The sequence below is a fragment of the Podarcis filfolensis genome (assembly GCF_964270895.1).
Source record: "Podarcis filfolensis genome assembly, chromosome: 6".
Taxonomy (NCBI): domain Eukaryota; kingdom Metazoa; phylum Chordata; class Lepidosauria; order Squamata; family Lacertidae; genus Podarcis; species Podarcis filfolensis.
In genome coordinates this window covers 40,547,156-40,573,776 of record NC_139609.1, presented here as the reverse complement: position 1 = coordinate 40,573,776, position 26,621 = coordinate 40,547,156, and the positions used below count along the sequence as shown (strand labels likewise).

At 41.6% G+C, this 26,621-nt stretch overlaps 2 protein-coding genes across 4 annotated transcripts in view; both read right to left on the bottom strand.

The window, feature by feature from the left end:
• Positions 1-311: 311 nt before the first annotated feature.
• LOC310765793 (cytochrome P450 2J4-like) lies at positions 312-25,342 on the bottom strand. 3 transcript variants are annotated; one of them, XM_083621294.1, is made up of 10 exons: positions 24,974-25,342; positions 8,059-8,367; positions 7,511-7,673; positions 6,932-7,081; positions 5,735-5,895; positions 5,080-5,256; positions 3,518-3,653; positions 2,082-2,269; positions 1,336-1,474; positions 312-880 (listed from the first exon to the last, which is right to left on the bottom strand). In XM_083621294.1, exons 2-10 carry the CDS (start codon positions 8,257-8,259, stop codon positions 705-707), a joined length of 1,491 nt encoding a protein of 496 aa, XP_083477420.1. In that variant the 5' UTR covers positions 8,260-8,367; positions 24,974-25,342; the 3' UTR covers positions 312-704. The 3 variants fall into 3 exon arrangements, with proteins under 3 accessions (XP_083477420.1, XP_083477419.1, XP_083477421.1); XM_083621293.1 differs by lacking the exon at positions 24,974-25,342 and adding an exon at positions 11,062-11,195; XM_083621295.1 differs by lacking the exons at positions 1,336-1,474; positions 24,974-25,342 and adding an exon at positions 11,062-11,195.
• Positions 10,234-26,621, bottom strand: part of LOC310765248 (uncharacterized protein) — a 28,306-nt gene continuing 11,918 nt past the window's right edge. The window contains exons 11-19 of the mRNA XM_083620024.1: positions 22,282-22,489; positions 20,158-20,320; positions 18,145-18,294; positions 17,193-17,350; positions 16,485-16,661; positions 15,753-15,888; positions 14,429-14,616; positions 13,517-13,655; positions 10,234-12,576 (exon numbers count right to left, since the gene is read on the bottom strand). Coding sequence (XP_083476150.1) covers positions 12,401-12,576; positions 13,517-13,655; positions 14,429-14,616; positions 15,753-15,888; positions 16,485-16,661; positions 17,193-17,350; positions 18,145-18,294; positions 20,158-20,320; positions 22,282-22,489 — 1,495 coding nt within the window. The 3' untranslated portion in view covers positions 10,234-12,400. The remainder of the gene's footprint in view (positions 12,577-13,516; positions 13,656-14,428; positions 14,617-15,752; positions 15,889-16,484; positions 16,662-17,192; positions 17,351-18,144; positions 18,295-20,157; positions 20,321-22,281; positions 22,490-26,621) is intronic.

The following is a 26,621-nucleotide window of genomic DNA, read 5'->3' as shown; positions in this document are numbered from 1 at the left end:
AGTCTTTAACCTGAAGCGTATGTAACCTGAGGTACCACTGTACTAAATAGTGCTGCTCCTTTGTTCTCCCTCCTTCCTCCCAATCAAATGAAACTTCCCTGCCTGGTTACTCAGAAGTAAGTCCCAATGTACTCAATGAGGAGGACTCTCAGGTAATGTGTATAGGCTTACAGGCTCCATCTTAAGGGGGCATGGGTTCATTTACAGTCTGTTTTAGCCATGCGCTGCTGCTGTTGCATTCCTATGGTGTCATTCTTGGTTTTAACTGGCAAAACTGACGGGAAGAATCTGGAACCAGCGAGACCAAAGCATTCCAAAGGAACAAATTTATATTATATCTGAAAGACAACTGTAAGCAATTAACATCATTAGCAGGGTTATTTGCAGATTTGTAAGATGAAACTGCTACCTATTCAGGTTGAGTAATACAAATTTTAGGTAATGATATAACAACGATAGGAAACGAAGTGAAATGCAATGATGTAAAGTTTAATTTTATAAACCATCAAATCAGAGGGAGGGAAGTCATTAGGCTCAGTGGAGCCAAAAAGATAAAATAAGAGGGTACGATGTTACGTAATGTGATTGTATGTAAAACCAATAAAAATCATTTAAAAAAAAACATAATTAGGATTAAGCCTCAGGTGTGCTTCTATCCCACAAACTAATAATACTTTTTAAAGAATGCTATAAGATGGGTCCCCTTAGCGAGAGAATGCGCATATCCGGTATGGCAGGGGAGACAATGTCACACCCATCCTAAATTCACGGCTTAATGTCACATTCTTTGGAGCCTGGAAAGTGAACTTCTGAATTAGGGCAGTGAAGAAAATAAAGAGCTCGGTCCTTCCCAACTGCTCTCCAAGACAAACTCGCTTTCCTAGAAGAGTGGGAGAAAGAGCGTGTTTCAGTGGAAAGCTTGTGCTACAGTAAACTTCTCCTTTTGTAACTAGTTGTTGCTAAAGCCGTAGTGACAGAGGCCTATTTAAAACGACACTGGTGGACCAGGAAGCCTATAAACATTCTGTTGTTTCAAAATGAAGAAACCAGTCCTATCTATTTCCTCATCCCCTCAAAAAACGACACAGCTCAGTGAGCAGTGGGAAGAGAGCATGCCAACACCGTATTGTGTAACATCACACCTCCTATGGCAGCCATTTGTGTCTTACACACAGAGCACTTCCTCAGAATGCCAGATATGACCACTGGCTTCAATAGGGTGGGGACCCCTACAGTGCACAACTGTTTTAGCAATACACCAGACTTCCCTCCGCCCAGCCATTATCATGTAGTCACGGTTGCAATTCTAATGAGCCACCCATAAACTTTTGTTACCTGCAGAGAATGGCAGAAATGCTTCCCTTTTCCTGAACTGACCATTCTCCAGGAAATGGCCAGGATTAAACACATTGGGTGTTTCCCACTCATCCTTGTCAAACAGCACAGAGGTCAAGTTGGGGACCATTATGGTTCCCTGTCAAAGAAGAAGCAGAGAAGACAGCAGATTAAACTGGCAGAGAACTCTCTGTATTCTCATACAGCAGTCCTGAGCCTCCCAGATCCAATACCAATGCTGTCCATTAAATAAGAAAGGATATGTTTTGAATGAGAGACTTCCGAGTAATTAATTGAACCACAGCTCATGAAAACACAGGTACCTCTATATATTTTAAAATACCAGACTTTACCAGAGTGTTTAGGGGATTTACAATTAGAAACACCAGAGGCTGGCTGTTTCTGTTTTGTGTGGTTAGTAATGACCACTAAAAAAGAAAGTAAAGAAAGATACTAGCTATCCATACAAATGGTTCAGACTGCAGTTGGAATCCATTTTTGCAGGGTGTGTGTGTGGGGGGGGGGGGAGACCCAAGTCTATCTATCCCAAATCCATCCCCCCAAGAACACCCAAGACTCCCTCCCCAGTCCTGCCTGTTGGTCATACTGGCTCAAGTTGGTAAGAGTTGGAGTTGAACAACATCTGGAGAACCTCATCATGGCTAACCCTCATCAAGAACCTTGGCTTCAAGTTTCCACATCTTAAGGGAAGAGGAAAAGGAGGTAGGAAAGCTATTAACATTTACCTTGGGAATATGAAACCCAGCGAGTGTAGTGTCCTTTGTTGTCAACCGAGGCACATTTAAAGGAATAATGTTGCTTATTCTTTGAATTTCATGAACAACTGCATTGGTGTATGGCATTCTGTCCCTGTCATCCATCGATGGCTGGCGAGACTGGCCAATCACAGAATCTATTTCCGCTTGGACTTTTGCTGCAAATAAAAGAAAATCTCCTATCAACACAAGGATAGACTTTTTCTAAGATCTGTAAGGATGGCCCATCTTTAATATTTAATGGATTTGAACAAACACAGAATTGATACTCTTTAAATGAATGGGTAACCAAATTTTCACTTATTGGAATCAATTTTCATTTGGACCAGTCAGCAGAGTATCCTGATATTTTAGGAAAGGCACCTATGATCTGCATCAGCAACTGAGGATTTAGAAATAAACAAAAGAATATCATCTGCAAATAAAACCAACTTGTATTTAAATGAATTATATACTACTCTGTAGATCTACTCATGTTGTCTAATAGCGCAACCTGAAGACAAAAGTTGTTGAGCTCTTTTTAGTTTTGTCCCCCCATCTCTTCTAAAAAATGAATTTCCGACTTTCATTTTTTTATTAAATTCACCAAAATCTACACTTCCAACATAGGCTGCCACAACTCCAGGTTTCCCCAGACATTTGTTTAAGAGGACCATGTCCAAGAAATTACAGACGCATGGCAACCCTAATAAATTGCTGCTTTATTATTATGTTTCATTTGTGAATCACTGCTTATGTTTGATTGTAATGGTGAATGTTGAAATAACAACTTGCTTTTGGGTGTTTTTATCTTTTTAATAAGTGCTATTCATCCTGAAAAGGATAAAGATAATTCCTGCTAAGAATTAATTGGCTTTCTTTAAATAACATTTCATAGTTGTTTTTATACAAATCTTGTAGTTTCTCTGTTACTGCACTGATTTGTATCTCAATTTGGAATCATAAACTACTCTTTCTGTTTTCATTGATCTTTTTCTATGTTTATTTCAACAATTTCTGGTTTTGCTTTATTTAGTGTATAACTTGCCAGAATCTTCCATTTCCTTATCTCCTTTACACAACTAATGGGTATAAACATGTCTAAGTACAGTGATACCTCAGGTTAAGTACTTAATTCGTTCCGGAGGTCCGTTCTTAGCATGAAACTGTTCTTAACCTGAAGCACCTCCTGCTGCCACCGCGCTGCCGGAGCACAATTTCTGTTCTCATTCTGAAGCAAAGTTCTTAACCTGAGATACTATTTCTGGGTTAACGGAGTCTGTAACCTGAAGCGTCTGTAACCTGAAGTGTATGTATCCCAAGGTACCACTGTAATGTTCATTAATCTCGGTAGGTTTACTCTTGATAGGACTTAGTTGAATGTAGCCGAAAGTAATGAAAGGGAAATAAGCCAACTATAGTTCTACCTTGAATTTCTGGATAAATGGCCGTGTAAAGTAAAGCCCAGCGCAATGTTGTAGAAGTTGTTTCTGTTCCAGCAAAAAACAGATCCAGTGTTGAATGTAGAAGGTTTTCTTCATGGAAACTGGAAGCTGAATCCTCCTTAAACCAAAGAAAATGCCATGTCATTAAAAACCATCATCCTAGTATCAGTCCTATCTGTCAAATGATCACCATGGGATTCCTCAGCTCTGTTTCTGAGTGTTCAGAATACAGTGGGGTCAGGTCAACAGTCCCCTGGATCACTGAATCTAGAATAAATATTGGTTTAGCCTTGTCAAGGTCCTAGTCTGAACTACAGACTCCTAGACAGGGTAGATTCAGACAGACAACTGAGGCAATGGTAGGTCATGAGATGCCTCTACAGTGATACTTTCGGTCATATCAACTGTCTGTTCTGACAAATCACGGACAAGTGGTGGAATTTGGGCAGTAGACCAGAATTTGGGCAGTGGACCTTCTGAAATGCATGATTTCATTTTTACATGTACACTTGCAAATGCACACATATACTTCGCCTGTTCATCTGAATACATACAGAGTCAATGAAAACAACATAGCCAGCTACTAAAGCCTTCTTAGACAAACCACTTGTGTAGCTAGTTCTGGCATTTTATATTGTATCTCTGCTTTCTCCTATTATCATTGCTGCTGCCATGAGTGCTGGAGGGAGAACTGCTCCCTGCTGCGAGGCCCATTTCCAGCTGGCCTAGGGGGCGGGGCCCTGATCCGGCTTAAAAAGCCAAAGAGGCTCCTGGGAGCCAATGGGACATTGCTGGAACAACTCTTGGGTTTGGGCAGCTGGCTAAATTGTTTTACAATGTTTTAAGCAGTTCCAATTTTGGTTCCTCTGGTATGTTTTTGTCAGGTTGTGTTTGGTTAAATGTTTACTTGGAGTTGGCAGTTCTTTTAATTTGGGTATAACTGTAAACAGTTTATTATTGTTGTTATTATCAGTTTCTGTTGATTTATTGGTTTGTATAGGATATTCTGTTTCTTAACGTCTCATGTTTTGTTGTGGTTTTATATATGCTGTAAGCTGCCTAGAGTAGCTGGGAAAACCAAGCCAGATGGGCGGGATATAAATAAAATATAAAATAATAATAATAATAATAATAATAATAATAATAATAATAATTTTAAAAATTATATACTTTTTGTTCTTTTTATATCTCAGCTTGGTCATTTCATTCAGGTAGGCATAGAGAGAGGTTATTCAGGCAACAGAGGCAATGGTCATGAGAAGCCTTCATTGCAGTGATGCTTTTAGTCATGCCAACTATTTGCTCTCACAAATCACAGTGAACTATTGGGGAGGTGTCTCCCCATAAAATACATGACTTTATATTCATGCATGCAGAAATGTATTTTGGCTGAAGTCATAAACTCAACAGAAGGAATATGGTCAGCCCCTAAGGACCATTCAGACAAGCCACATGACTAGTTCTGGTTTTTAATATTGCTTCTCTGCCTTCTACTACTCTTTTATTATTAAAGATATATACTGTTTGTCGTTTTCATCTCCTACCTTGGCCATTTCATTTAGGTAGGCATCAATGAAGTCTCTGGGTTCAGATGTGTTCCAGTCTTCTTTGTGTTTTTCAATGATTCCTCTCACAAAGGATTTCAGCTTTCCCCAGTTTTTAAAAACAGTGTTATGAGGCCCTGGCAAGTGCTTCATGAGAGTGGGAAAGATATTGTACAGCTGTGGAAACAAACACTAATATCATATATGTGCAGAGAAACCCCTCTCAAAATACATTCACATCATGCCATACAAGGAGGAAGCCTACTAGGGCTATTTCCGAGGAAAAATAATAAAAGATTGTGTGCGCTAGTTTTGTGCACCACCCAGTATTATTTAGTTTTGTAAATATTCAGGAACAATGTTTGAATGTCCCCTACATGGAATATAAAACCAACACCTTCTCTGGGGAAAGCAAGCAGAGAGGAGGTTCTGTAATATTAAAGGCATCCCAGCAAATATGCCTTCAATATTATAATGGACAGTGTTAAGACAAGATGGCAAACGGACATGCATGGGAAGAGATACTCCAATTACTAATATGAGAAAATAAAGAAATCAGAACGTGAAAACCCAAGTAGATGGATAAATGTTCAACCAAAGTGTGGAAGTCTCTTTGGGCCAAAGCGGTTTCGTTTTCATTACTCACAAGACCTACCCGACTCCAAATAGTTGCTTGAAGGTACATCGTCTCATCAAGCAAGTGCAATAACATCTGGAAACGGCTGTCATAGTAATCAAAGCGGTCTCCAAATGTGATGGAACAAATGATATTTGAAACAGCATTATTAATCTGAAAGTGAGGGTTAAATGGCTGCCCTGGAAGAAGGGAGGGGAAAGGGGTAGAAGAGAAATAAGAGTGCTTATGACTTCCATATAACAAGAGCAAAATGTGGGGAATATAGGTGGGGTGTGGATAGGGTAGGATCTAGGAACAGAAGAAACCATTTAGTATGAATGTTAAATCCTGTGATTTAAGTTAGGACACATCATATAATACATTAAGCACACTTATATTTTAAAATAGCCCTTTGTCCTCTTCGTAGGGTAGGATTATTCAGCTGGAGGAGGGCACAGGTAATATATGTGGAGGATGTAAATATGAAAGCACCGTGGTGGAGTCCTATAGCTTTGGTAGCATATGCTGAACAGCTGTGGGTATGGTTTGGCCAAGGCAGGAGGTTGGGAAAGGACATTTTGGCTAACAAGAATGGCAAGGGCAGTCCCCATCAGAGACAGAAAAAAGAGGCACAATATACCAAAAGAATGCAGTGGTACCTCGGGTTACATACGCTTCAGGTTACATACGCTTCAGGTTACAGACTCCGCTAACCCAGAAATAGTACCTCAGGTTAAGTACTTTGCTTCAGGATGAGAATAGAAATCGTGCTCTGGCGGTGCGGCAGCAGCAGGAGGCTCCATTAGCTAAAGTGGTGCTTCAGGTTAAGAACAGTTTCAGGTTAAGAACGGACCTCCGGAACAAATTAAGTACTTAACCTGAGGTACCACTGTATACCAAACATATGACTTTATTTATGACTTTGGTTGTTGTAGCTCTCAAAAAGGGGAACACATCATCAGCCCAAACACTCCATGTACCTATTTGTTCTTGTTATTTTATCCTACTTAGTGGTTTGGGGTTGCAACAAAACTCAGAATAAGCTCCAAGTCCCACAATGGATAAGCACCTGTGTTGTTTTTTTAAAAAAAACATCCTTCCAATTATGAGGTTCTCCCACCTCCAGCAGAGCTACATTTGTGGAAAGGAATGCCACGCAGCTTTGTACCATGAGTGTGTATACGAAATAGCAGCTTAAATAGATGATGCCACTGGTTTATGGGCTCTGGTGCTCACCATTCTCAGCTTCAATTGCATCCGTTAGGTATCGGCTCTCCTCCTGTATTCGTTCCTCTAAAGACCTTTTGCCCAAACCAAAGTTTCTGAGAGTTGATAAGGCAAATCGTCTTTGTTGTTTCCAACTAAGGCCATTAGAGAAGATCAATCCTAAATAGGAAGAATTAATATCATGTAGCAGATATGTACTTTTAAAAGGAGTAACTGCAAATTGCAAGGAGATTTAAAAGACCTAATTATAAAAGGACTCCTCTTTCCATTAAGCTATTTGGCTTGTCTACTTATACCACACTGAGGAGACTGCAAAGCATTTGAATTGAGCTAAGATGCTGCTTCACTGTTGCTTTTTGCGTGTTTTACTCTTTTGATTGTGGTTTTAATAGGAACTTTAATTATTCCTGAAATATTTTGAGATTGGTTCATTCATTTCATACAGGAAATGAAAATGAAAAAATCTAATTGTCAGGCATGAAAACATAATATTATCAAACAACCTAAGGGTTTGTACAATTAAGGCAGACTTGGGAAAATATCACACTTAGTAAATTTAAATAATTGAGCACATTAAAAGAAACTCACCAAATGATGTAAATATTTCTTTATCAAGAGGAAGGACTGGACGATCTATGAAGTTTTCACCCTGATGGACAAGAGTTTCTTTCACCAGCTGCAATCCATTCACAACCACAACCCGCCTGTTTCCAACCTGAAGGCTGAAGATGTTGCCATATTTTTTTGCAAACTGAATGGAGAAGGAGGAACTATGTAAGAGGGGATATATATGTAAAACATTAATATTGTGTATAAATCTGTCTGCATGGTGGCCTGGGCTACTATTTCTGAATTGGAATCTTAACTGGCTGCATTTGTAAGGTGCTTAATTATTTGTCCAAGCAGATATCTACCTCATAGCTCAGGACCTTTCTCCGGGCCAGAGTTGGAGCAAAAAGGCAGAGGTGGTAGAAAGAATCTGTTGACGGATCTGTTACAAATAATTGTTAGGTAAAATAGATCCTCTGTGTTCAGACGCAATACACATCTGGCAGCTCTACCAGCAAGTGTCACAAGCTACTTTCCAGTGTAATGTTGTGCTTAACTCATGTCAGGGACCTTTCAGTCATCTTTACCTTTTGCATGGAAAAGTGGGGTTTCTTGAAATCCATGTTTAGCATGTTACCCAGCAAGGGAAGAGGCATGGGCCCTGGGGGGAAATCCCTTGGGCGAATCTTTTTCTTGTAATCAGCAAGAAGCAGAAATGCAGCCAGAAACACCAGAAGAACCTGCAGGGACAAGGCCTCCCAGAGGACAGAGAGCAACTGGAGCAGCATCTTCAAAGCCTTCTAGCCTTCCTTTGTCAGAATGGATTGCTATCTGTCATGGGAATCTAAAACCTTATGCAGGTAGAGCAGCCACACCTGCCCTCTTGGCTAATGTTCCTGTAAGAAATGAAAGTTTGTGCACATTGTTATATATCGTGGCCACAGATATGCAGAAGGGAGATAACCTAATGAGTCACCCTACCCAGAGGGAAAAAAGAAAGTGGGGGAGAGCAGTTTCTGAACTAGAATATTTCCTTCCTGTTTTTACTTCTTTGGAACAGTAAACGTTTATTTCCTTTAAGACATTTCTAACAAGGGTTTTTTGCAAATGCATAAAGAAGTTAAAAACTTCTACCAAGGGAGATGCCTTCCATTTCTGAGGCATTTGGACCAGCTATAGTTTCAGCAGCTCTGACCTTTGGCCAGGGTCGAGGGAAGGTGTCGTGACACCCGGGGTGGACGTCATGATGTAGGGCGCATGTGCAGCATCGCTACGTACGGTGCATGCATGCGACACTGCACATGCGCTGTATAGTGGTTTGCCGCTGGCACTGCTCCAGCGCTGTACGGATGGTGCCGGGATCCCTCCGGTGCCGCTACAGCCATGAACGGAGGATCTGGCACTGTCCATACAGCGCTGGAGTGGCGCTGGCGGCAATCTGCTAAGGACAGCGCATGTGCGGCGTTGCACGCATGCGCTGTACATAGCAACGCCACACATGCACTATTTAATGGTTTGCCGCCAGTGCCGCTCCAGTGCCGTACGGCGCATGTGCGGCATTGCTATGTACAGTGCATGAGTGCAACGCCGCACATGCGCTGTACTTAGCAGATTGCTGCCGGCGCAGGATCCTCTGCTCGCAGCTACAGCCATGAACGGAGGGTCCTCCAAAGGCAGCTGCGGCGGTGCGATGGCTGCTTGCGCCCCCACGAGCCCCCACAGGATGACATCTGGTCATTCCCACAGACATGGAACCTGGGGCGTACCACACCCCCCTGCACCCCCCGTTGTGACGCTACTGCCTTTGGCTAAGAAGGCCAAAGGAGAGAAACTGCTTACCTCCGTTCAATACTACATAGATTTTCTTTTGGCAGCAGACTGACTAGATCAGGGGCTAGGTACCAGCACCTATTATGATGTTTTTGGTCTCCAACTCCCAGCAGCCCCAGCCAGTATGGCCAATAGTCAGGGAAGATGGGAGAAGGATCATTCAGAGGGCGAGAGCCCTCTAATACTACATAGTTTTAGCTAATAGGAGGCCACGTGGCAGAAGAAAAGTTGGTGCAATGTAAACACATTGCCAGGAGCTCTGGAATGGCTCTGTCCATGTTTATGCAGCACATCAACCTCACTGCCGTGTTGCTATTCTCCCTCTTAGTAGCTTATGAAAGAGTTTTTACAGGATGGCTTTATGTATCATATTAATATTTCAGATCAATACAGGTGAAATTGTTCCAAATATTCATTACTATTCACCTACTCTCAAGAAGAAGATGAATAGTAAGTTCATTGTTCTTTAAAATCCTATTTGAATTGTCAAACAGATTCAATAGTACCAAGCCTGGGGTAAGGAATATATCCTGCTGCATTATTTTAGAACTTCCCAAAAACACCTTTAACACTCTAAACTTTATAAAGAACTGGGATTAAGCCTTCATCTACTCCTTCAGTACTTGTTAAGAGTTGTTCAAAGGCCATAAGACTCTGTGTTGCTTCTTTGGGGGGAAAAACACTACAGTAGAGATTGGTTCAGGCCAAACATGCAGCTAACCCAAGCCTCTAAGAGGTGCATGCACAATATCCCCAGGAATGTCTTCTTGAACTTTTTCAAATGGATACAATAGTACTGATGGAAAGGGGGCATGTCTCTTCTGCGTGGCATTCTCCTCTGCCCCTGCCCCTGTGAATGTCAACACTATGCACTCCCAGACAGCCAAATTGCCACTCTTAACTATTTCATGGAAATCACTTTGCAGACTCAGTTTTCACCTTGTCATTGACTATGTTTATTCAATCACAACAATAATGTTTTTGGAAAATAATAAAACCTAATAATATTCATCGTCCACAAACCAACTCAGAGTTGCATGCTTCACTGATTTTACAGTATTTACAAGCCTGTTTAAACTCTGCATTCGAATCAGGGCCACCAATACAGAATGGCAATAACTGATCATTTAACAAGAGAAAGTGCATGTATTTTCATTAAGATGCATTGATGCAGCTAGCATATCAAACTCTTTGCAAGTTCATTATGAACAAAACATGCCTAACAACATTTTCTAATTTTATAAAGATAGGCGGGAATTCCATTAGAGTTTTATGTTGAGTTGAAAGCACACACATTCCTATAAACAAAACAATGCCTTTTCTTCACTACAACAGGACCAGAACAGGCTCATGACCAGGTCAGGCCCAGGTGCAGAAGCTCCTAGGGATCCACAGTTGTTGTTTTTTCATTGGCTTTTAATGAAATCTTCTCAGGCAAGTAAGAAATACATAATAGCAAGCAGAACATGCCTAACAAAATTTGACTGTGAACTTAGTCCTGGTACTACTTGTTGATGCCTCCCCACCTCCCTGACAAAAAAAACAAACAGATGCAACCAGAGGATAGAAAGATGGGCAAAATGTAGAAACACAATCTGGAAGAGCAAAGGAGCTAATTTATTTTTAAAAAATTATGCTAAAGGTCAAAAGTGTTAAGGTAGAATACCATTCTATAATAGATGTGGAAGATCTGAGGGAGGACTTTTCCGTCGTCAGGAAACAAATTCAACAGATTGAAAACCTGCAGTACAAAGACCTACCAGCAGCCCTCCTCCGGGACAGAATGGGTTGGAGCTGAAGAAGCCTATCAGCAGCTGTGGCCCAGGACCTCACCAGAGCCCACAAATTCTTGGTGACCTTAGCATTGATTCTGATCTTCCTTTAAAGAAAGAAGCAAGCGTTTGCTCCCTCTCAAGAGATAAGAGAGAAACCAGCAAAACTTCCTTCCTTATTTTGAGCCAATGAGCAAACGGCAATGTTTTAGCTGATAGAAAGACCCCAGGGTCCTAAAGAGCTGGCAATTCCAGTTTTCTATCCTGCTTCTTGTCTTGCTGTTCATTTTCCACTACAGCCTGGAAGCATCTGAGACAGGTAATAATAATAATAAATTTTATTTACACCCCGCCATCCCCAGCTAGAGCCGGGCTCAGGGCAGCTAACACAAATAAAATTTCAGTAAAAACATAATAGGAAAGAAAGAAAGAAAAGGGGGGCAATTTAAAATACAGGTTAAAATGCAATTTAAAATGTAGCCTCATTTCATAAGTCAACCATAAGGGGAGGGAAACATAGGGATCAGACTGAGTCCAAACCAAAGGCCAGGCAGAACAGCTCTGTCTTGCAGGCCCTGCGGAAAGATGTCAAGTCCCGCAGGGCCCTAGTCTCTTGTGACAGAGTGTTCCACCAAGTTGGGGCCAGTACTGAAAAGGCTCTGGCCCTAGTTGAGACCAACCTAACCACTTTGTGACTTGGGACCTCCAAAATATTGTCATTTGTGGACCTTAAGATCCTCCGCGGGGCATACCAGAAGAGGCGGTCCTGTAGCTACGTGGGTCCTAGGCTGCATAGGGCTCCCTAGAAGCTATTTTGTGCAAATCGTTTGGGGGTGGATGTATGGGTAATTTATCTGGAAGATATTTGTATTTCTAGGAGATAGTGATCTGACATGGTTATCCTTCCTGCCTCTGTTTGCTTCCCCCCCTCTATCTCTTGTTCAGCTCTTTGATGGCTGAGAACAACCTTTAGTGTCCTAATCTGTCGAAGGATGTGACAGTGCTGGGTACCTTCACCTTCTTTGATGTTAGACATTGTTTGGAGAACATGAGGCATTGGGAGAGGTGGCTAATGAATAATCTGCACATAGCCAGTTGAGCAAGCCACACAGGCTAACAAGTTAGCTATCTATAAATCAGGTAGTATTGGGCAGCGTCTGAGAAGCTTGTGCATGGACTGATCCGACTGCGGGGTTGTGGTACCTGAGGCTACCTGGGGGAGTCACTTTGCCACTTCTTGAGGGCTTCCAAGTGGCATAGATCTGTTCCTGCACCATAAACTGATCCTATTTTTTAAAGAAACGGCAATGACATAAAGTAAGTCCCCTTAGCGAGAGAATGCACATATGCAGTACGGCAGGGGAGACAATGTCAGACCCATCCTAAATTCACGGCTTAATGTCTCATTCTTTGGAGCCTGGAAAGTGAACTTCTGAATTAGGGCAGTGAAGAAAATGAAGAGCTCGGTTCTCGCCAACTGCTCTCCAAGACAAACTCGCTTTCCTAGAAGACAAGGATACAAAGAATGCTTTAGTGGAGAGCTTTTGCTGCAGTAACTTCTCCTTTTGTAACTAGTTGTAGCTAAAGCAGTAGTGGCAGTGGCTTGTTTAAAATAACCCTGGCAGACTAGGAACCAAATACAGTGGTACCTTGGTTGTTGAACTTAATCCATTCCAGGGGTCTCTTCAACTCCTGGAACCATTTGAAAATCAAGGCATGGCTTCTGATTGGCTGCAGGAAGCAACTGAAGCTGCGTCGAATGTTCGGTTTCCAAAAAAAGTTCGCAAACCGGAACACTTACTTCTGGGATTGGGGTGTTCGGGAGCTGATTTGATTGGGAGCCAAGCCATTCGACAACCAAGGTACTATTGTACCTGTAAAAGGGATTCTGTTGTTGCAAAATAAATGAAGACGCCGGTCCTATCCATTTCCTACTCAAGTAAATGGGAAAACTGAACAAATATGATCACAGCTTTCCAGAATCTGGAATACATACATTTCAGGTACATAAATTTCTATCATATGAAGGGTTGGAGAGAAATATTTTAATTGGAATCTACCTCATTCACACTACCTAATTTGCATCTAACTAAGCTAAGGGTATAGCAAACTAACAATACATGAGGGATGGCCAGTCTAGTCCCTGTGGGCTGTCAGTGCCACGTATGACACCTGTGAACATCCCCTCAAAAACCCACACTGCCTAATTGGAGGAGGGGACCATGTCAACAACATTTGTGTTGTACCACACTCACAAAGAGAGCCATTTTGTGACTGGTGCCTACATCACTTTCTTATATGTCAAATGTGGCCACTGGCCCAAAAAGTTTGGTAAATTCTGCAATATACAATATAGTTAGTACTACACCAGGCTCTCAGCTACTAGGCCTCCACCATTTAGTAACTCTTGAAATTTTGATGACGAGTCCATCATTTTTTTTACCTGCAGAGAATGGCAAAAATGCTTCCTTTTTCTTGAACTGCCCGTTCTCCAGGAAATGGCCAGGATTAAACACATTGGGTGTTTCCCATTCATCCTTGTCAAAGTGCAAAGAGGTCAAGCTGGCAAGCATTATGGTTCCCTGTCAAAGAAGAAGCTAGATTAAAAACGTCCATGAACTCTTTGTGTTATATTTTTGTAATCACAGCAGTCAAACTCTGTTCTCTGGTGCAGAAAATATATGCTCTGAATGAGAGATTAGCTTTTCATTATTAAGTAATTCATCCAACTACATTCCACAAAAACACAGGTTCCAATATAGATCTAAAAATATATTCAATGTCTGCTGGACTACTAAAATTTATGGTTAGAAACACCAGATTTTAGCAAATTTCAGACTGACTAGCTATCCATTCAAACAGAGACTGTGGTTTGGGTCCGGTTTTACAGAGGAATTTGAAGAAAACAAAAGCTTATCTAGCTCAGATCCCTCTATCCTTTCCAGATCATGGTGTATCCCAAGAATACTCTAGCATCTGCCCCAGGGCTAGCATCGCTGTTATGCCAAACAAGCCTAGAATTCCATAAGCAGTAGAGGAGTGAAATGATGGGCAAAGCAGAACACCATAGTGGGAAGGGTCCAGATTTACAACTGACAAACCAGTTTCTCTCCAACCAATGCCAGCCTAATGGTATGGTGCAACTCTGCAGGTAGACATGGGGGTGATGCAGCCTGGGACACAACTCTCATCATTTCTGCCCATTAGCTGGTTGGAACTGATGACAGTTGGGAGTCCAACAACATCTGGACAGCACAATATCAGCTACACCTCATTTAGAACTTGGACTTCACGTTTTCACATCTTAATGGAAGAGTAAAGGCAGATAAGAAAGCTGTATCTTCTTAACATTTACCTTGGGCACACGAAACCCAGCCACTATAGTGTCCTTAGTTGTCATCCGGGGCACATTCAAAGGTATAATGTTGCTTATTCTTTGAACTTCATGAATAACTGCATTGGTATAGGGCATGCTGTCCCTGTCATCCATCGCTGGCTGGCGAGACTGGCCAATCACAGAATCTATTTCTGCTTGGACTTTTGCTACAAAGAAAAGAAGATCTGTCGTTAATACAAGAGCAGCAGAATTGCAGGGGAGACTTGTCATGTTGTTCCATCACTGGGTGCCCATTGTGTGGTGGGAAGGGAAATTGCTTCTGTGCAATTGTGGCCCATTTGTGGAATCACCTTTATTTGGGTTGCAGACAGCAGCTGCACTGGTAGAGTTTCAGCATTGCCTTGGGACTCATTTTTTCACCCAGACCTAATTTTTATTTTCCAAGTGCTTCATGTAGTGGAATCTTCCACAAATCAGACATAGAAATATATACATATAGTACGATGATTCAAACATGGTTCCACAACTGTTTTTTGCAGTTTGTGACATACAATAATTTTAAAACTGGAACTTGAACTCTCTTTCTTGCTTTCTCATCATACATAATTTCAGCTTTCAGCCATGTGTGGTTAATTGAATTGGTAAATGTTGAAATAAAAACTGGCTTTTCAATATTTTTATCATTTTAATAACTGTTATTCTCCCCAAAAGGACAAATATAATTCCTGCCACTCTGTAACAAGTGATTGACTTTCTTTAAATATAAATATATTATTTCTTTTATATATATCTTGTAGTTTCTCTGTTACTGTACTGCTCTGTTTCTCCATTGATAATCATAAACTTCTCTTATTTTCTTCATTAGTTTTTTTCCTATATGTATTCCAGCAATTTCTGTTTATGCTTTCTTCAGCATGTAACCTGCCAGAATTTCACATTCTTCCCTTCACTTATCTATCTTCTTTTACACATCTGATGGGTATAGACAGTGCTTTTTTCTTAAAAAATGTTGAGGGGTACTCTCATTTTGTCTCAAGAAAATCACCATTTTATAGGCTGCCATCAGTGGTAGCAACGGAACTGATGATTCACCGTGCTATTCAATGGAACTGACGATTCACTATCGTGGGGGAGGAACTTAATTTTTTTTTAAAAAAAATGTTTCTTCTCCTGTTAGATTCACAAAATTTTTAGGGGTATGCGTACCCCTGCGTGCCCCCAGAAAAAAGCATTGGGTATAGGCATGTCTGAGTTTGTTAATTTCACTGGGTTAATTGTGGGTAGGACTTAACTGAATCCAACCCAAAGTAATGAAAAGGAAAGAAGCCAACTACAGTTTTACCTTGAATTTCTGGGTATATGGCCATGTACAGCAAAGCCCAGCGCAGGGTTGTAGAAGTTGTTTCCGTTCCAGCAAAAAACAGATCCTGTGTAGAATGTAGGAGGTTTTCTTCATGGAAGCTGGGAGCAGCATCCCCCTTGAAGCAAAGAAAACGCACCAGCATGTTAAGCGGCCATCGAACACCATCATCCCAGTTCCAGTCCCATCTGTCAAGTGATCACCATGGAATTCCTCAGCTCTATTCCTGAAGAGTATCCAGAACCCAGCAGGGTCACATCAACAATCCTGTACATTATTGAAGTTGGGATAAAGTATGGGTTTGGTCTTGTCAAAGTTTGGTCTGGACTACAGAGTATATTCAGACAGACAACTGAGGAAATGGCATCTCATGATATGCCTCTACAATGATGCTTTGGGTGATGTTGACTGTCTGCTCTGACAAATCACAAACAAGTGGTGAAATTTAGTGGGCAAATGGGGAAATGCCACCCCATGAAATGCATGAATTCAGATTTATATATGCACTTGTGCACGCAAGTGCACACACACTTCACCTGTTTGTCAAATTAAATACAGAGTCAGCAAAAACAATATGGCCAGCACTAAAGGCTGCTTAGACAAACCACTTAGCTAGGTCTGGCCTTTTAGATTGTACCTCTGCCTTCTTCTAGTATCATTATTCTTTTTAAAAAGAACAGCAACTATATACTTGTTGTCCTTTACGTCTCTTACCTTGGCCATTTCATTTAGGTAGGCATCTATGAAGTCTCTGGGTTCAGATGGGTTCCAGTCTTTTTTGTGTTCTTCAATTATTTCTTTCACAAAGGATCTCAGTTGCTCCCAGTTTTTTAAAATAGTCTGATGGGATCCTGGCAGGTGCTTCATGAGAGTGGGAAAGAGATCGTACAGCTGAGGAAACAAACACTAACATCACATATATGTATGGAATATATGTATGTATATGAAATAACAACAACAATAAATGATTAATAAACATTAGTTTTGTGCGCCATCTGGTATTATTTCTGTAAATATTCAGGAACAACGTTTGAATGTCCCCTACAAGTAATAAAAAACCAATTCCTTCCCTGTGGGAAGCTAGCAGAGAAGGTTTTAGCCTTCTCATGGTGTGTGCTACTTCTTCATATGCAGAGATTTTTATTCAGTTACACATGTGATTACCAATTCAATAGCCTAAACTGTGTTTTAGCACATGGTTCTTTTTTTTATGAATGCTTTATAATACTGAAGGCATCCCAGCCAACAGACAATGCTAAATCAAGGCAAGATGGCAAAGGGATATGAATAGGAAGAGATGCTTGGGTGACTAGAATGTGGGAGAAAGAAATCATAACATGAAAAACCCACAGCACATGAATTAACATTCAACCAGCATGTGGGAGTCTGTCTGGGCCAGAGCGTTTCTGACAGAAGACCTACCTGACCCCGACTTCCTTGAAGGTGTGTTGCCTCATCAAGCAATTTCAATAACTTCTGGAAACGACTGTCATGGTATTCAAAGCGGTTCCCAAAAGTGATAGAACAAATGATATTTGAAACAGCATTATTAATCTGAAAGTGAGGGTTAAATGGCTGCCCTGGAGGGAGGAAAAGATGGTAGAAGAGAAATAAGAGTGCCTATGGCTTTCATATAACAAGAGCAAAATGTGGGGAATGTAGGTGGGTGTGGATAGGGTTGGATCTTTGAACAGAAGAAACCATTTAGTATGAACATTACACCCAGTAATTCAAGGACTCTGTGGGATACAGTTATGTATAAGACATTAGGCACACTGTGCTTTCAAGTGAGCATTTGCCTTCTTTATATTTCTTTATAGGCTGGGATTATTCCGCAAAAGGAGGACGTAGCTAATATTCTACAGGTGGAAGGTATCTGAAAGATAAAGGTGCAGTGTTGGAGTTTTATACGACTTTCTAGCATACTCATCTGTGAGATCATCAGTCAAGATCTGGCCAAGGCAGGAGGTTAGGAAAGGGCATTTCTGTAGAAGTGGCTAACTAGTATGGCCTGGACCATCTTAATCGGAGGCAGAAAAGAGATGCACAATAGAACAAAACAGCACATCCACTGCCACACCTGCAGATGTAAAGGAGAAGCAGAGCTGTGTGTCTTCAGCATATCGCTGACAATGTACTCCAAAGCTCAGGATGACCCCACTCAGTAATTTCATGTAGATGTTAATCATCATGGGGGATAAAACTGAACGCTGGGGAACCCCACATGGGGCTGAACTGCACTCCCTAAGAATCATCCTCTGGAAATGACCATACAGGTAGGGACAAAACCACTGCAAAGCAGTGTCCCGCACCCAAATTCAGACAGCTTTAATATCACAGATGGTGCCACTGGTTTATGGGCTCTGGTGCTCACCGTTCTCAGCTTCAATTGCATCTGTTAGGTATCGGCTCTCCTCCTGTATTCGTTCTTCTAAAGACCTTTTGCCCAAACCAAAGTTTCTGAGAGTTGATAAGGCAAATCGTCTTTGTTGTTTCCAACCAGGGCCATTAGAGAAGAGCAATCCTAAATAGGAAGAAATATCATCATTTAGCAAATAAGGACTTTTAAAATGAGCAAATAGTAAGTTAGGAGAGTTAACAGACCTTCTAATTATAAAAGAGGACTCCTCTCTCCCCTAAGCTATCTGGCTTGCCTGCTTGTATCATACTGAAGAGACTGCAAAGTTGACTTTGCTGTTTCATCTGCTGCAGCTGTTTCATTGTTGCTTTTCATTTGCTTTACTGTTTGTATAGTATTTTAATACTAACTTTATTTCACTGTGGGAAAGGTTTTGGGAACACTGATAGAGCAAAAGTGCAGCATTAAAAAAAAAATTTTTGGGAGAATGAGAACATGTAAAAAATCCAAAATATTTTATCTGTAGGGCTCTTCTGCTATTTGAATACATGGAGCATCCATGGACCTGGACATCTCAAAGGACACTGCTTCCATTCCCACTGCCCTCTCCATCCTTTATACAGATAGTCAGAGTTACAGGGAAGGCTTAACTCAGCAGCTTTAATGAGGCATTAGGTGTTCCAGCACTCTTTCCATACCCCAGTGCATGCCAGTGACCCCACTCATGACCACTTATGCAAGTAGTAAGTGCAGTTGTAGGGGTCAGTGCAGCCATGATTGCTTCTCTCTCAGTCAGACTCAGCTTGCAAGCAGCATGACCCCCTTAGCTGATACCTGCTCTTCTTAGGAAATGTTGAACTGAACAGATCTTGTGGTTGGAGGTTTCCTGGTACTGTTGATGCTTGTCATGGAAGTCAAAAGGTCAGACTTTGTGGTTGGAGAGTTCCTGGCATTGTCAAAAAGGCAATGTCTAGAAGGGAGGGGGTAGCGGCAGAGAGTGACCACAGGACCTGCTGAGACCTGCTTTTGGAGGAACTAAGCCTTTCAAGTGTAACTGAAGACTAACTGTGCTGGAGGGCAAATGGAGGTTGTCGTAGGCTGCCTGATCATGCAGTGCTCTAAAATGCAGAAGGAATGTACATGACTACAACTGACTTTCTGCCACAGAAGTTTGTTCTCCATGGAGGGCCAGTGGGTTTGGGCAGGCTGGTGGAACACAGGAGATGGAGATAGTGTGCATATTCCCCAAATGCACTTTCTCCTTTATCTCAGGAGTGGCATGATGCCTGATGAGGGCCTAAGTACAACCCCAGAGCAGGTATGAGGGTGAACTGCTGAATCTGACATTCTGGTGCCTTTGTCACAAATTCACAGCAGTTAGGCTAAATAAGCAGGCATGTACCATGGTCATCTGAAATTCACTGAACTGTAGGCACAAATCGCCTGATCAGCCATTATGCTAAGGAAGTAACTTAGTAAAGGAACTGGTTTCCAGCTCCTTTCAGGCCACCAGCATGCCACAAACTTAGGGAGAATGTAGAATAGCAGGGGGGGGGGAGATTATGTGGATCCATTTCCAAGGCTCCCAATACGAATTTCAAGGATATTGTTCTTTATTAGATTGCTTTGTAATGCAACACTATTCTCACTTTTTAAAGAACAAATGAACTGAAATGAAGCTATCCACTTAAAAAACAAAAAGACACATGAAAATGCAAATGTTACTAAAAACAATATACAATATTCAAAAAAGCAGTATGGCAGAGAAAACTGCAAAAATCTGGACTTGCCACCCAATGCATAGTAAGCTCAGTCAATCTGAACAGTTGAGAGGGTATGCTTCTCTGACGTACATTAATGCTACTGCTTTCATTCGGTGCAATGAAACAGTAAATGCAAAAAAAAATAATATTAATCCTCAGTCGTGAAAATATAATGTTATTAAACATTCTAAGGGCTTGTACAATTAGGGCAGACTTTTAAAAGTTCTGTAAGTTTAAACAGTTGACCATATTGTAAGAAACTCACCAAGCTTCTTAAAGACTTCATCATCAAGAGGAAAGCTTGGACGATCGACAAAGTTTTCACCCTGATGGACAAGAACCTCCTTCACCAGGTGCAATCCATTCACAATTACAAACCACACATTTCCAAACTGAAGGCTGATGACATTGCCATATTTTTCTGAAAGCTGAATGGAGAGGGGGGAAGTAAGTTAGAAAGAGTATGTAATCCTTTATACAGTCATACCTTGGTTCTTCAACAGAATACTTTCTGGAAGTCCGTTCTACTTCCAAAAACGTTCCGAAACCAAGGTGCAGCTTCTGATTGGCTGCAGGAGCTTCCTGCACTCAGTTGAGAGCTGCGGAAGCCGCATCGGATGTTCAGGTTCCAAAGAACTTTCACAAACCAGATCACTCACTTCCAGGTTTGTGGTGTTCGGGAGCCAAAATGTTCGAGTCACAAGGTGTTCAACAATCAAGGTACGACTGTGTTAATCTGTCTGCTTGATGCTTATTGAATGCCGGTATGGAAGGAGGAAACTTTGACCGCCATCAAATTCATCAGAAATAGCAGGAATGCCTACAGGATTTCCTGGGCTGGGATGCTGTGTCTGAATGGGTCCCCTCCTGAAATCTATTAACAAGATGGGCCATTTATGGTAGTCTAGCCTACCTTATAGGGACACAGGTGGCACTGTGGTCTAAACCACTGAGCCTAGGGCTTGTTGATCAGAAGTTCGGTGGTTCAAATCCCCGCAATGGGGTGAGCTCCCATTGCTCCCTGCTCCTGCCAACCTAGCAGTTCGAAAGCACATCAATGTGCAAGTAGATAAATAGGTACCGCTCCGGCGGGAAGGTAAACGGCGTTTCTGTGTGCTGCTCTGGTTTGCCAGAAGCAGCTTAGTCATGCTGGCCGCATGACCCAGAAGCCGGCTCCCTCGGCCAATAAAGCGAGATGAGCACCGCAACCCCAGAGTCGTCCGCAACTGGACCTAACAGCCTACCTTTAGCCTACCATTCAGAGTTGTTGCAAAGATAAAAGACAGAACAGAAGGATAATGTGTACAACCTTGAGCTCCCATGTGAAAAATCAAGAAACAAATATGTAACGTGTGTGTGTGTGTTTGTGTTTGTGTGTGTACACAAGATACAAATATATGTCAATTACAGAGTATGTAAAAAAAAAAAAAAGCTGGAAAAGCAGCCGCCTTGCTTTAACTGCAATATTTTATGATCCTGCTATTTATAGCAAAATACGGAACTAAACCAAAACAGTTTGCCAACCCAACTCTCACCCCAGATCACAGAGCTGATCTGAGGCAGCTGGAGCTGCAACATTAAAGGCCCAGTTTCTAATGGAAACTAAGCCATAGCTGTCAACTTTTCCCTTTTCTTGTGAGGAATCCTATTCGGAATAAGGGAATTTCCCTTTAAAAAAGGGAAAAGTTGACAGCTATGAACTAAGCACACCTCTGGCATTCTGTTCTAAGAACCATAGCACTGGAAAGCTAGCTTCTTAACATTTATTTATTTTTATTAAAGCACAGGTTTCTTATCTCTGATTCTATCTTCTTTTTAAAAACAAAAATAAAGTATTATTTTTCTTAATTTTGACCTGAAATTTGAAAATGAGTTTGTGGCAAGGACAGGGGACATCCCCTCACACACACACACACACAGCCCCCTGCAAATACACAATGCAGCTGCAAAGCTGCACCAGATCGTGCTGTATATTTGGGCCTAAGGCAAAATTTGAGAAAAGCAAACTTTCCGCTGGATTGAGGAGCCGAGAGAGATCTAGCTGGTCTCTATGCTGCGCAAGCAGAGATCAGGACTTCCTTCTTGGGCAGAGAGGAAAAAGGCAGGGGGAGTGAAAGGAGCCTGCTAACAAAATAGAAGCATACATCAACTGACTTACTTAAGCTTTAGAAAATATACCTCTGGATACCAGATGCTTTTAACAAACAACAGAAAATGCATTTGTCTTCATGCCCCATTTGTGGTCTTCTCCAAGACATCTGGATGCTGACTCTCGGAATCAGGTTTCCAGACCAGGGGGCATCTCAGCCTGCTCCCTTCTGCTGCAATTTTGTATTTATCTCATGCCAGCTGAGTCCTTCATCAAACTGACCATTTCCTTCATCCTTACCTTTTGTACTGAAAGATGAGTCTTCTTCAAATCCAAACTGAGTGCATTGCCCAGCAAGGGAAGAGCTATGGGCCCTGGAGGGAAATCCTTTGGGCGACTCTTGTAACCAGAAAGAAGTAGAAATGTAGCCAGAAACACCAGAACGACCTGCAGGGACAAGGCCTCCCAGAGGACAAGGAGAAACTCGAGCAGCATTTTCAAACCCTTCCTATGTCAGAACAGACTGCTCTGTGTCGAGGGAAACTTGATTCTGATCCAGCTAGAGCAACCACACCTGCTCTCTCAGTCAATGTTCATGTGAGAAACAAGGGCAAAGTCTGCACATATTGTTTTAAATCACGCACATAAAGAGGAAGAACCAAGATTACTCATTGGTTGAGTAATTCTACCTGCAGTGAAGAGTGGGGGGGGGGGAGAGATTAGTTTTCTTATATAGAATCTATCATTTGTGTTTTCACTTATTTGAAAAGTTTCCATCCCAACATTTATAAGAATTCTCTTCAAGTGCAAATCAAAACACTCTCTCTCTCTCTCTCTCTCTCTCTCTCTCTCTCTCTACTACTTCTCTGGAGGATGTTTCTATGAGACCTTACTAAGTCCTATGAGAGTACAGACTTGATATGTAAACAATATATAGTTTTTCTATTAGTTGCTGCTTATTTGACAGTCTCACAGGGCTGGAAGGAATTGTCAGGTTTTTCTTTAAATATTTGGCTGCATAATACAATGTTTATACTCATACCTGAGAAACTGACTTAAACCAAGGGTATGTCAGGGTACAAATAGACCTGTGAATTTTGCTCCGTTGGCAGGCATTCCTTACTTATATAATAGGCCAATCTCAAGGATAGCAAGTCCCAATGAAATATGGCATTAATTTGTATTCATAACATTTGTTTTTGTAGTTTCTGTATCAGGTAGGATTTTGTTGTAACTTCTAATTAAATGTGTAGTCAGTGGCGTAGCGTGGGGGGTGCAGGGGGGGCCGGCCGCACCGGGCGCAACATCTGGGGTTAGGGCAAATCCACGGGTTAGGGGGCGCAAATCCACGGGTTAGGGGGCGCAAATTACTTGCCTTGCCCCGGGTGCTGACAACCCACGCTACGCCACTGTGTGTAGTCTCCTGAAAATGGACTTTATTTTATGAGGTAATGGGCAGGAACCCTGCTTTTTTACAGTTATTCTTTTTTTCTTTATTATATTTCATACCTCTTACTGGGTCATTTTTTTAATTCCATAATGAAGTCTCAAAAGTATTATTTTTTAAAAGAACACTAGACATGAGATTAGTTCAGGCCAAACATTTACCTGGTTCAAGATTCTCTAAGAATTTCAGGCACAATGTCCCCAAGAAATATCTGCATTATTTTTTTTCCAATTGGGCTTTTTAAAGCTGCACACAACAGAACTGATGGAAAGGAAACACATTTCTTCTGAGTTGAATCTGTTTCTGCTGCTGCCCCTGTGAAAATGAGCAATATCTGCTAATTCAGCCTCAAATATTTTTAGATCCCTGCTCAAATCATCCTTGGTCGCTGACCAAGCTGGTTGTGGACCATGGGAGTTGTAGTCCTGCAGAAACTGGAGACCCAAGGCTGGAGAACTCTGCACTAAAATGACAATGGCGGGCCAAGAAAGAAAAAACCTTTCCAAATCCTCGGCCTTACTCGTTAAGATATTTCATATTTACAGTTACAAACTACAGTGGTACCTCGGGTTACATATGCTTCAGGTTACAGACTCCGCTAACCCAGAAATAGTGCTTCAGGTTAAGAACTTTGCTTCAGAATAAGAACAGAAATCGTGTTCCGGTGGTGCGGCGGCAGCAGGAGGAGGCCCCATTAGCTAAAGTGGTGCTTCAGGTTAAGAACCGTTTCCGGTTAAGTACAGACCTCCGGAACGAATTAAGTACTTAACCCGAGGTACCACTGTATTTCTACCTAAATTTCCCTGAAAACTTTCATTCTTCCTGAATGACAAGCCAGTAGTTCCAGTGAATGATTCATGTTTCATTATTTTTGTTCTATTTAAAACAGTGGACTAGAGCCTGACTCTGGCAAATTCACTATTCATGATTAGGAATGAAAGGTAGCTACAAATGATCAGTTGGTTGCTACTAGTTGCTGCGCTCTAATATAAGATGTTGCGGTAAACTGTCAAAAGGATACCCTCTTGTGGTTTTAACTTGTAATTGCGCACCAACCACCAAATTGACACGTCTATTTTCTAACGGCTGATTCGGTTTTCACACTGTTACCCACTATGTTAATAACAACAATGCTTTCGGAAAAGAATAAAACATACGGAAAATTCCTTGGCCACGTTCAAGAATTGTATGTGAAATTTTGATTTTATGATATTTATAAGCACATTTAAACTTTGTGTTGGGATTGGGGCCAACAACAGAGAACAAAGTGCATGAATGGTTAATTCCAATGTGTTGATGCAGTTAACATATGAAACTCTTTGCCAGTTCATTTCACAACAAAATGTTTCTTGCAAAACATTCTAATTATAGAACCACAGGTAGGACATTCCATTAGACTCTCATCTTGAGTTAGGATCACCCACATTCCTACAAGCAAACCAATGCCTTTTCTTCACCACAGCCAAGGACAATACCAGAGGACAACCAGGTCAGGCTCCCAGGAGCCCAGCACTTTGGACCCAAGCCTACAGCAATAGCACCTACCAGCTGCCCTCCTCCTGGAGAAGACAGGTTAGAGTAAAGACATGGGATGCAGGCTCTTCTGAAGAGAGCCCACAGTGTCTTGGAGACAGGACCGCTAACTCGGAGATTCCTTTTAAGAAAGAAAAAGTAAGCCGCTGGGTTCCCTTCTCCTGAGAAAAGAGAGAGAAAAACAAGCAAAGCCCTCCCTGCATTCAGCCAATGAGCAAAGCAGCAATGTTTGGACACCAGCTAGCAACACCCCAGGGTCCTAAACAGATGCTGATTCAAGTTTTCTATCCTGCCTTTGTCTTGCTGTTCATTTTGCATAGCAGCTAGGATGAGTCTGAGACAGGTACTCCTCCCTAGAAGCCAGTGCTTTTTTCCTGGGGGGGGGGGGGTTGCAAGGGTACCGCAAACTCCTAAACTCTTTGTGAATCTTTCTACTTTTCTCCATTTACTATATTTATTATCCCTGATTTGAACTATAAAATGGTGATTTTCTTGAGTCAAAATGAGAGTACCCCTAAACATTTTTTTACAGGGGAAAAAGCACTGCTGGAAGCTATTTTGTGCAAATATTGTGCTGGAGGATAGGATAGGCTAAGGTCCAGGAATTTATTTAGAATTCAGTGCACAGTTAACTTACAGAGATCAAGCCTTTTATGTTCAATGGACATACTCCCCAATAAATCAAATTGAGCATGGGATTGCAGTAATCAAACTAGAGTTGAAGAATTTAAGCTCTACTAAATTGTTGGGGGCAGGGGAGAGAAAAAGATGTCCCTTCAGTCTTGCTTACCTTTCTGTTTGCTGTCTTTCATCCCCCAACCCCATCAAGACATTCAAGTGAAACTTTCCACTTCTGTGCCTGTTTACTCAGAAGTAAATTACAATGTGTTCAATGAAGCTTGCATATGGGCAACATACTGTAGTTTTCCTTGTATAAGATGAGGGTTTTTTAATTATAGAATCATCTAAAAAAATGAGGGTTGCTTATACACGAATAGTGCATAGGGGGGACCTGCCGCAAGCAGGAGATTGTCAGTGGTGATTGGGTGGGTGATTGGTGGCTGTGGCAAGGGCTGGTGTTGATTGGCTGTCTCTGTGGTAAGTGGTTGGCCGATTGGTGGCAGCTGGCATTGAGGGGGCAGACGATAGGTGGCTTCAGTGATGCATGCATGAGTCAGCGTAGGTCAGTTGGGTGAGCGATTTTTTGCAATCCCCCCCAAAAAAGCTCAACAACTCTGGGCAATCGCCCCCCATTTTCTTAATTAGGAGTCTCCAAAAATAGGGGCGTCTAATATACGGGGTGGTGGTAGTTTATACACAGAAAAATATGGTATATAGGGTTGCAGTCTCAATCTTAATGCAGGAGGTATGTTGTTGTTGTTGTTGTTGTTGTTGTTGTTGTTGTTGTTGTTGTTGTTGTTGTTGTTAAATTTGTACCCCACCTTTTCTCCCGATGGGACTCAAGGAAGTTAACCAATAAAAACAAGAATCACTAAAAACATAGGAAAATTGACATTAAAATCAATTAAACATTAATAGAATTAAAATGATATGTAAAATCTGTATAAAATCTACTAAAAATTACAGCAAGAAACAGCAGGGTACCAGCCCTTTCATTAAAAGTAGTCAGTTCCCAAAAGCCTGTTGGAAGAGGAAGATC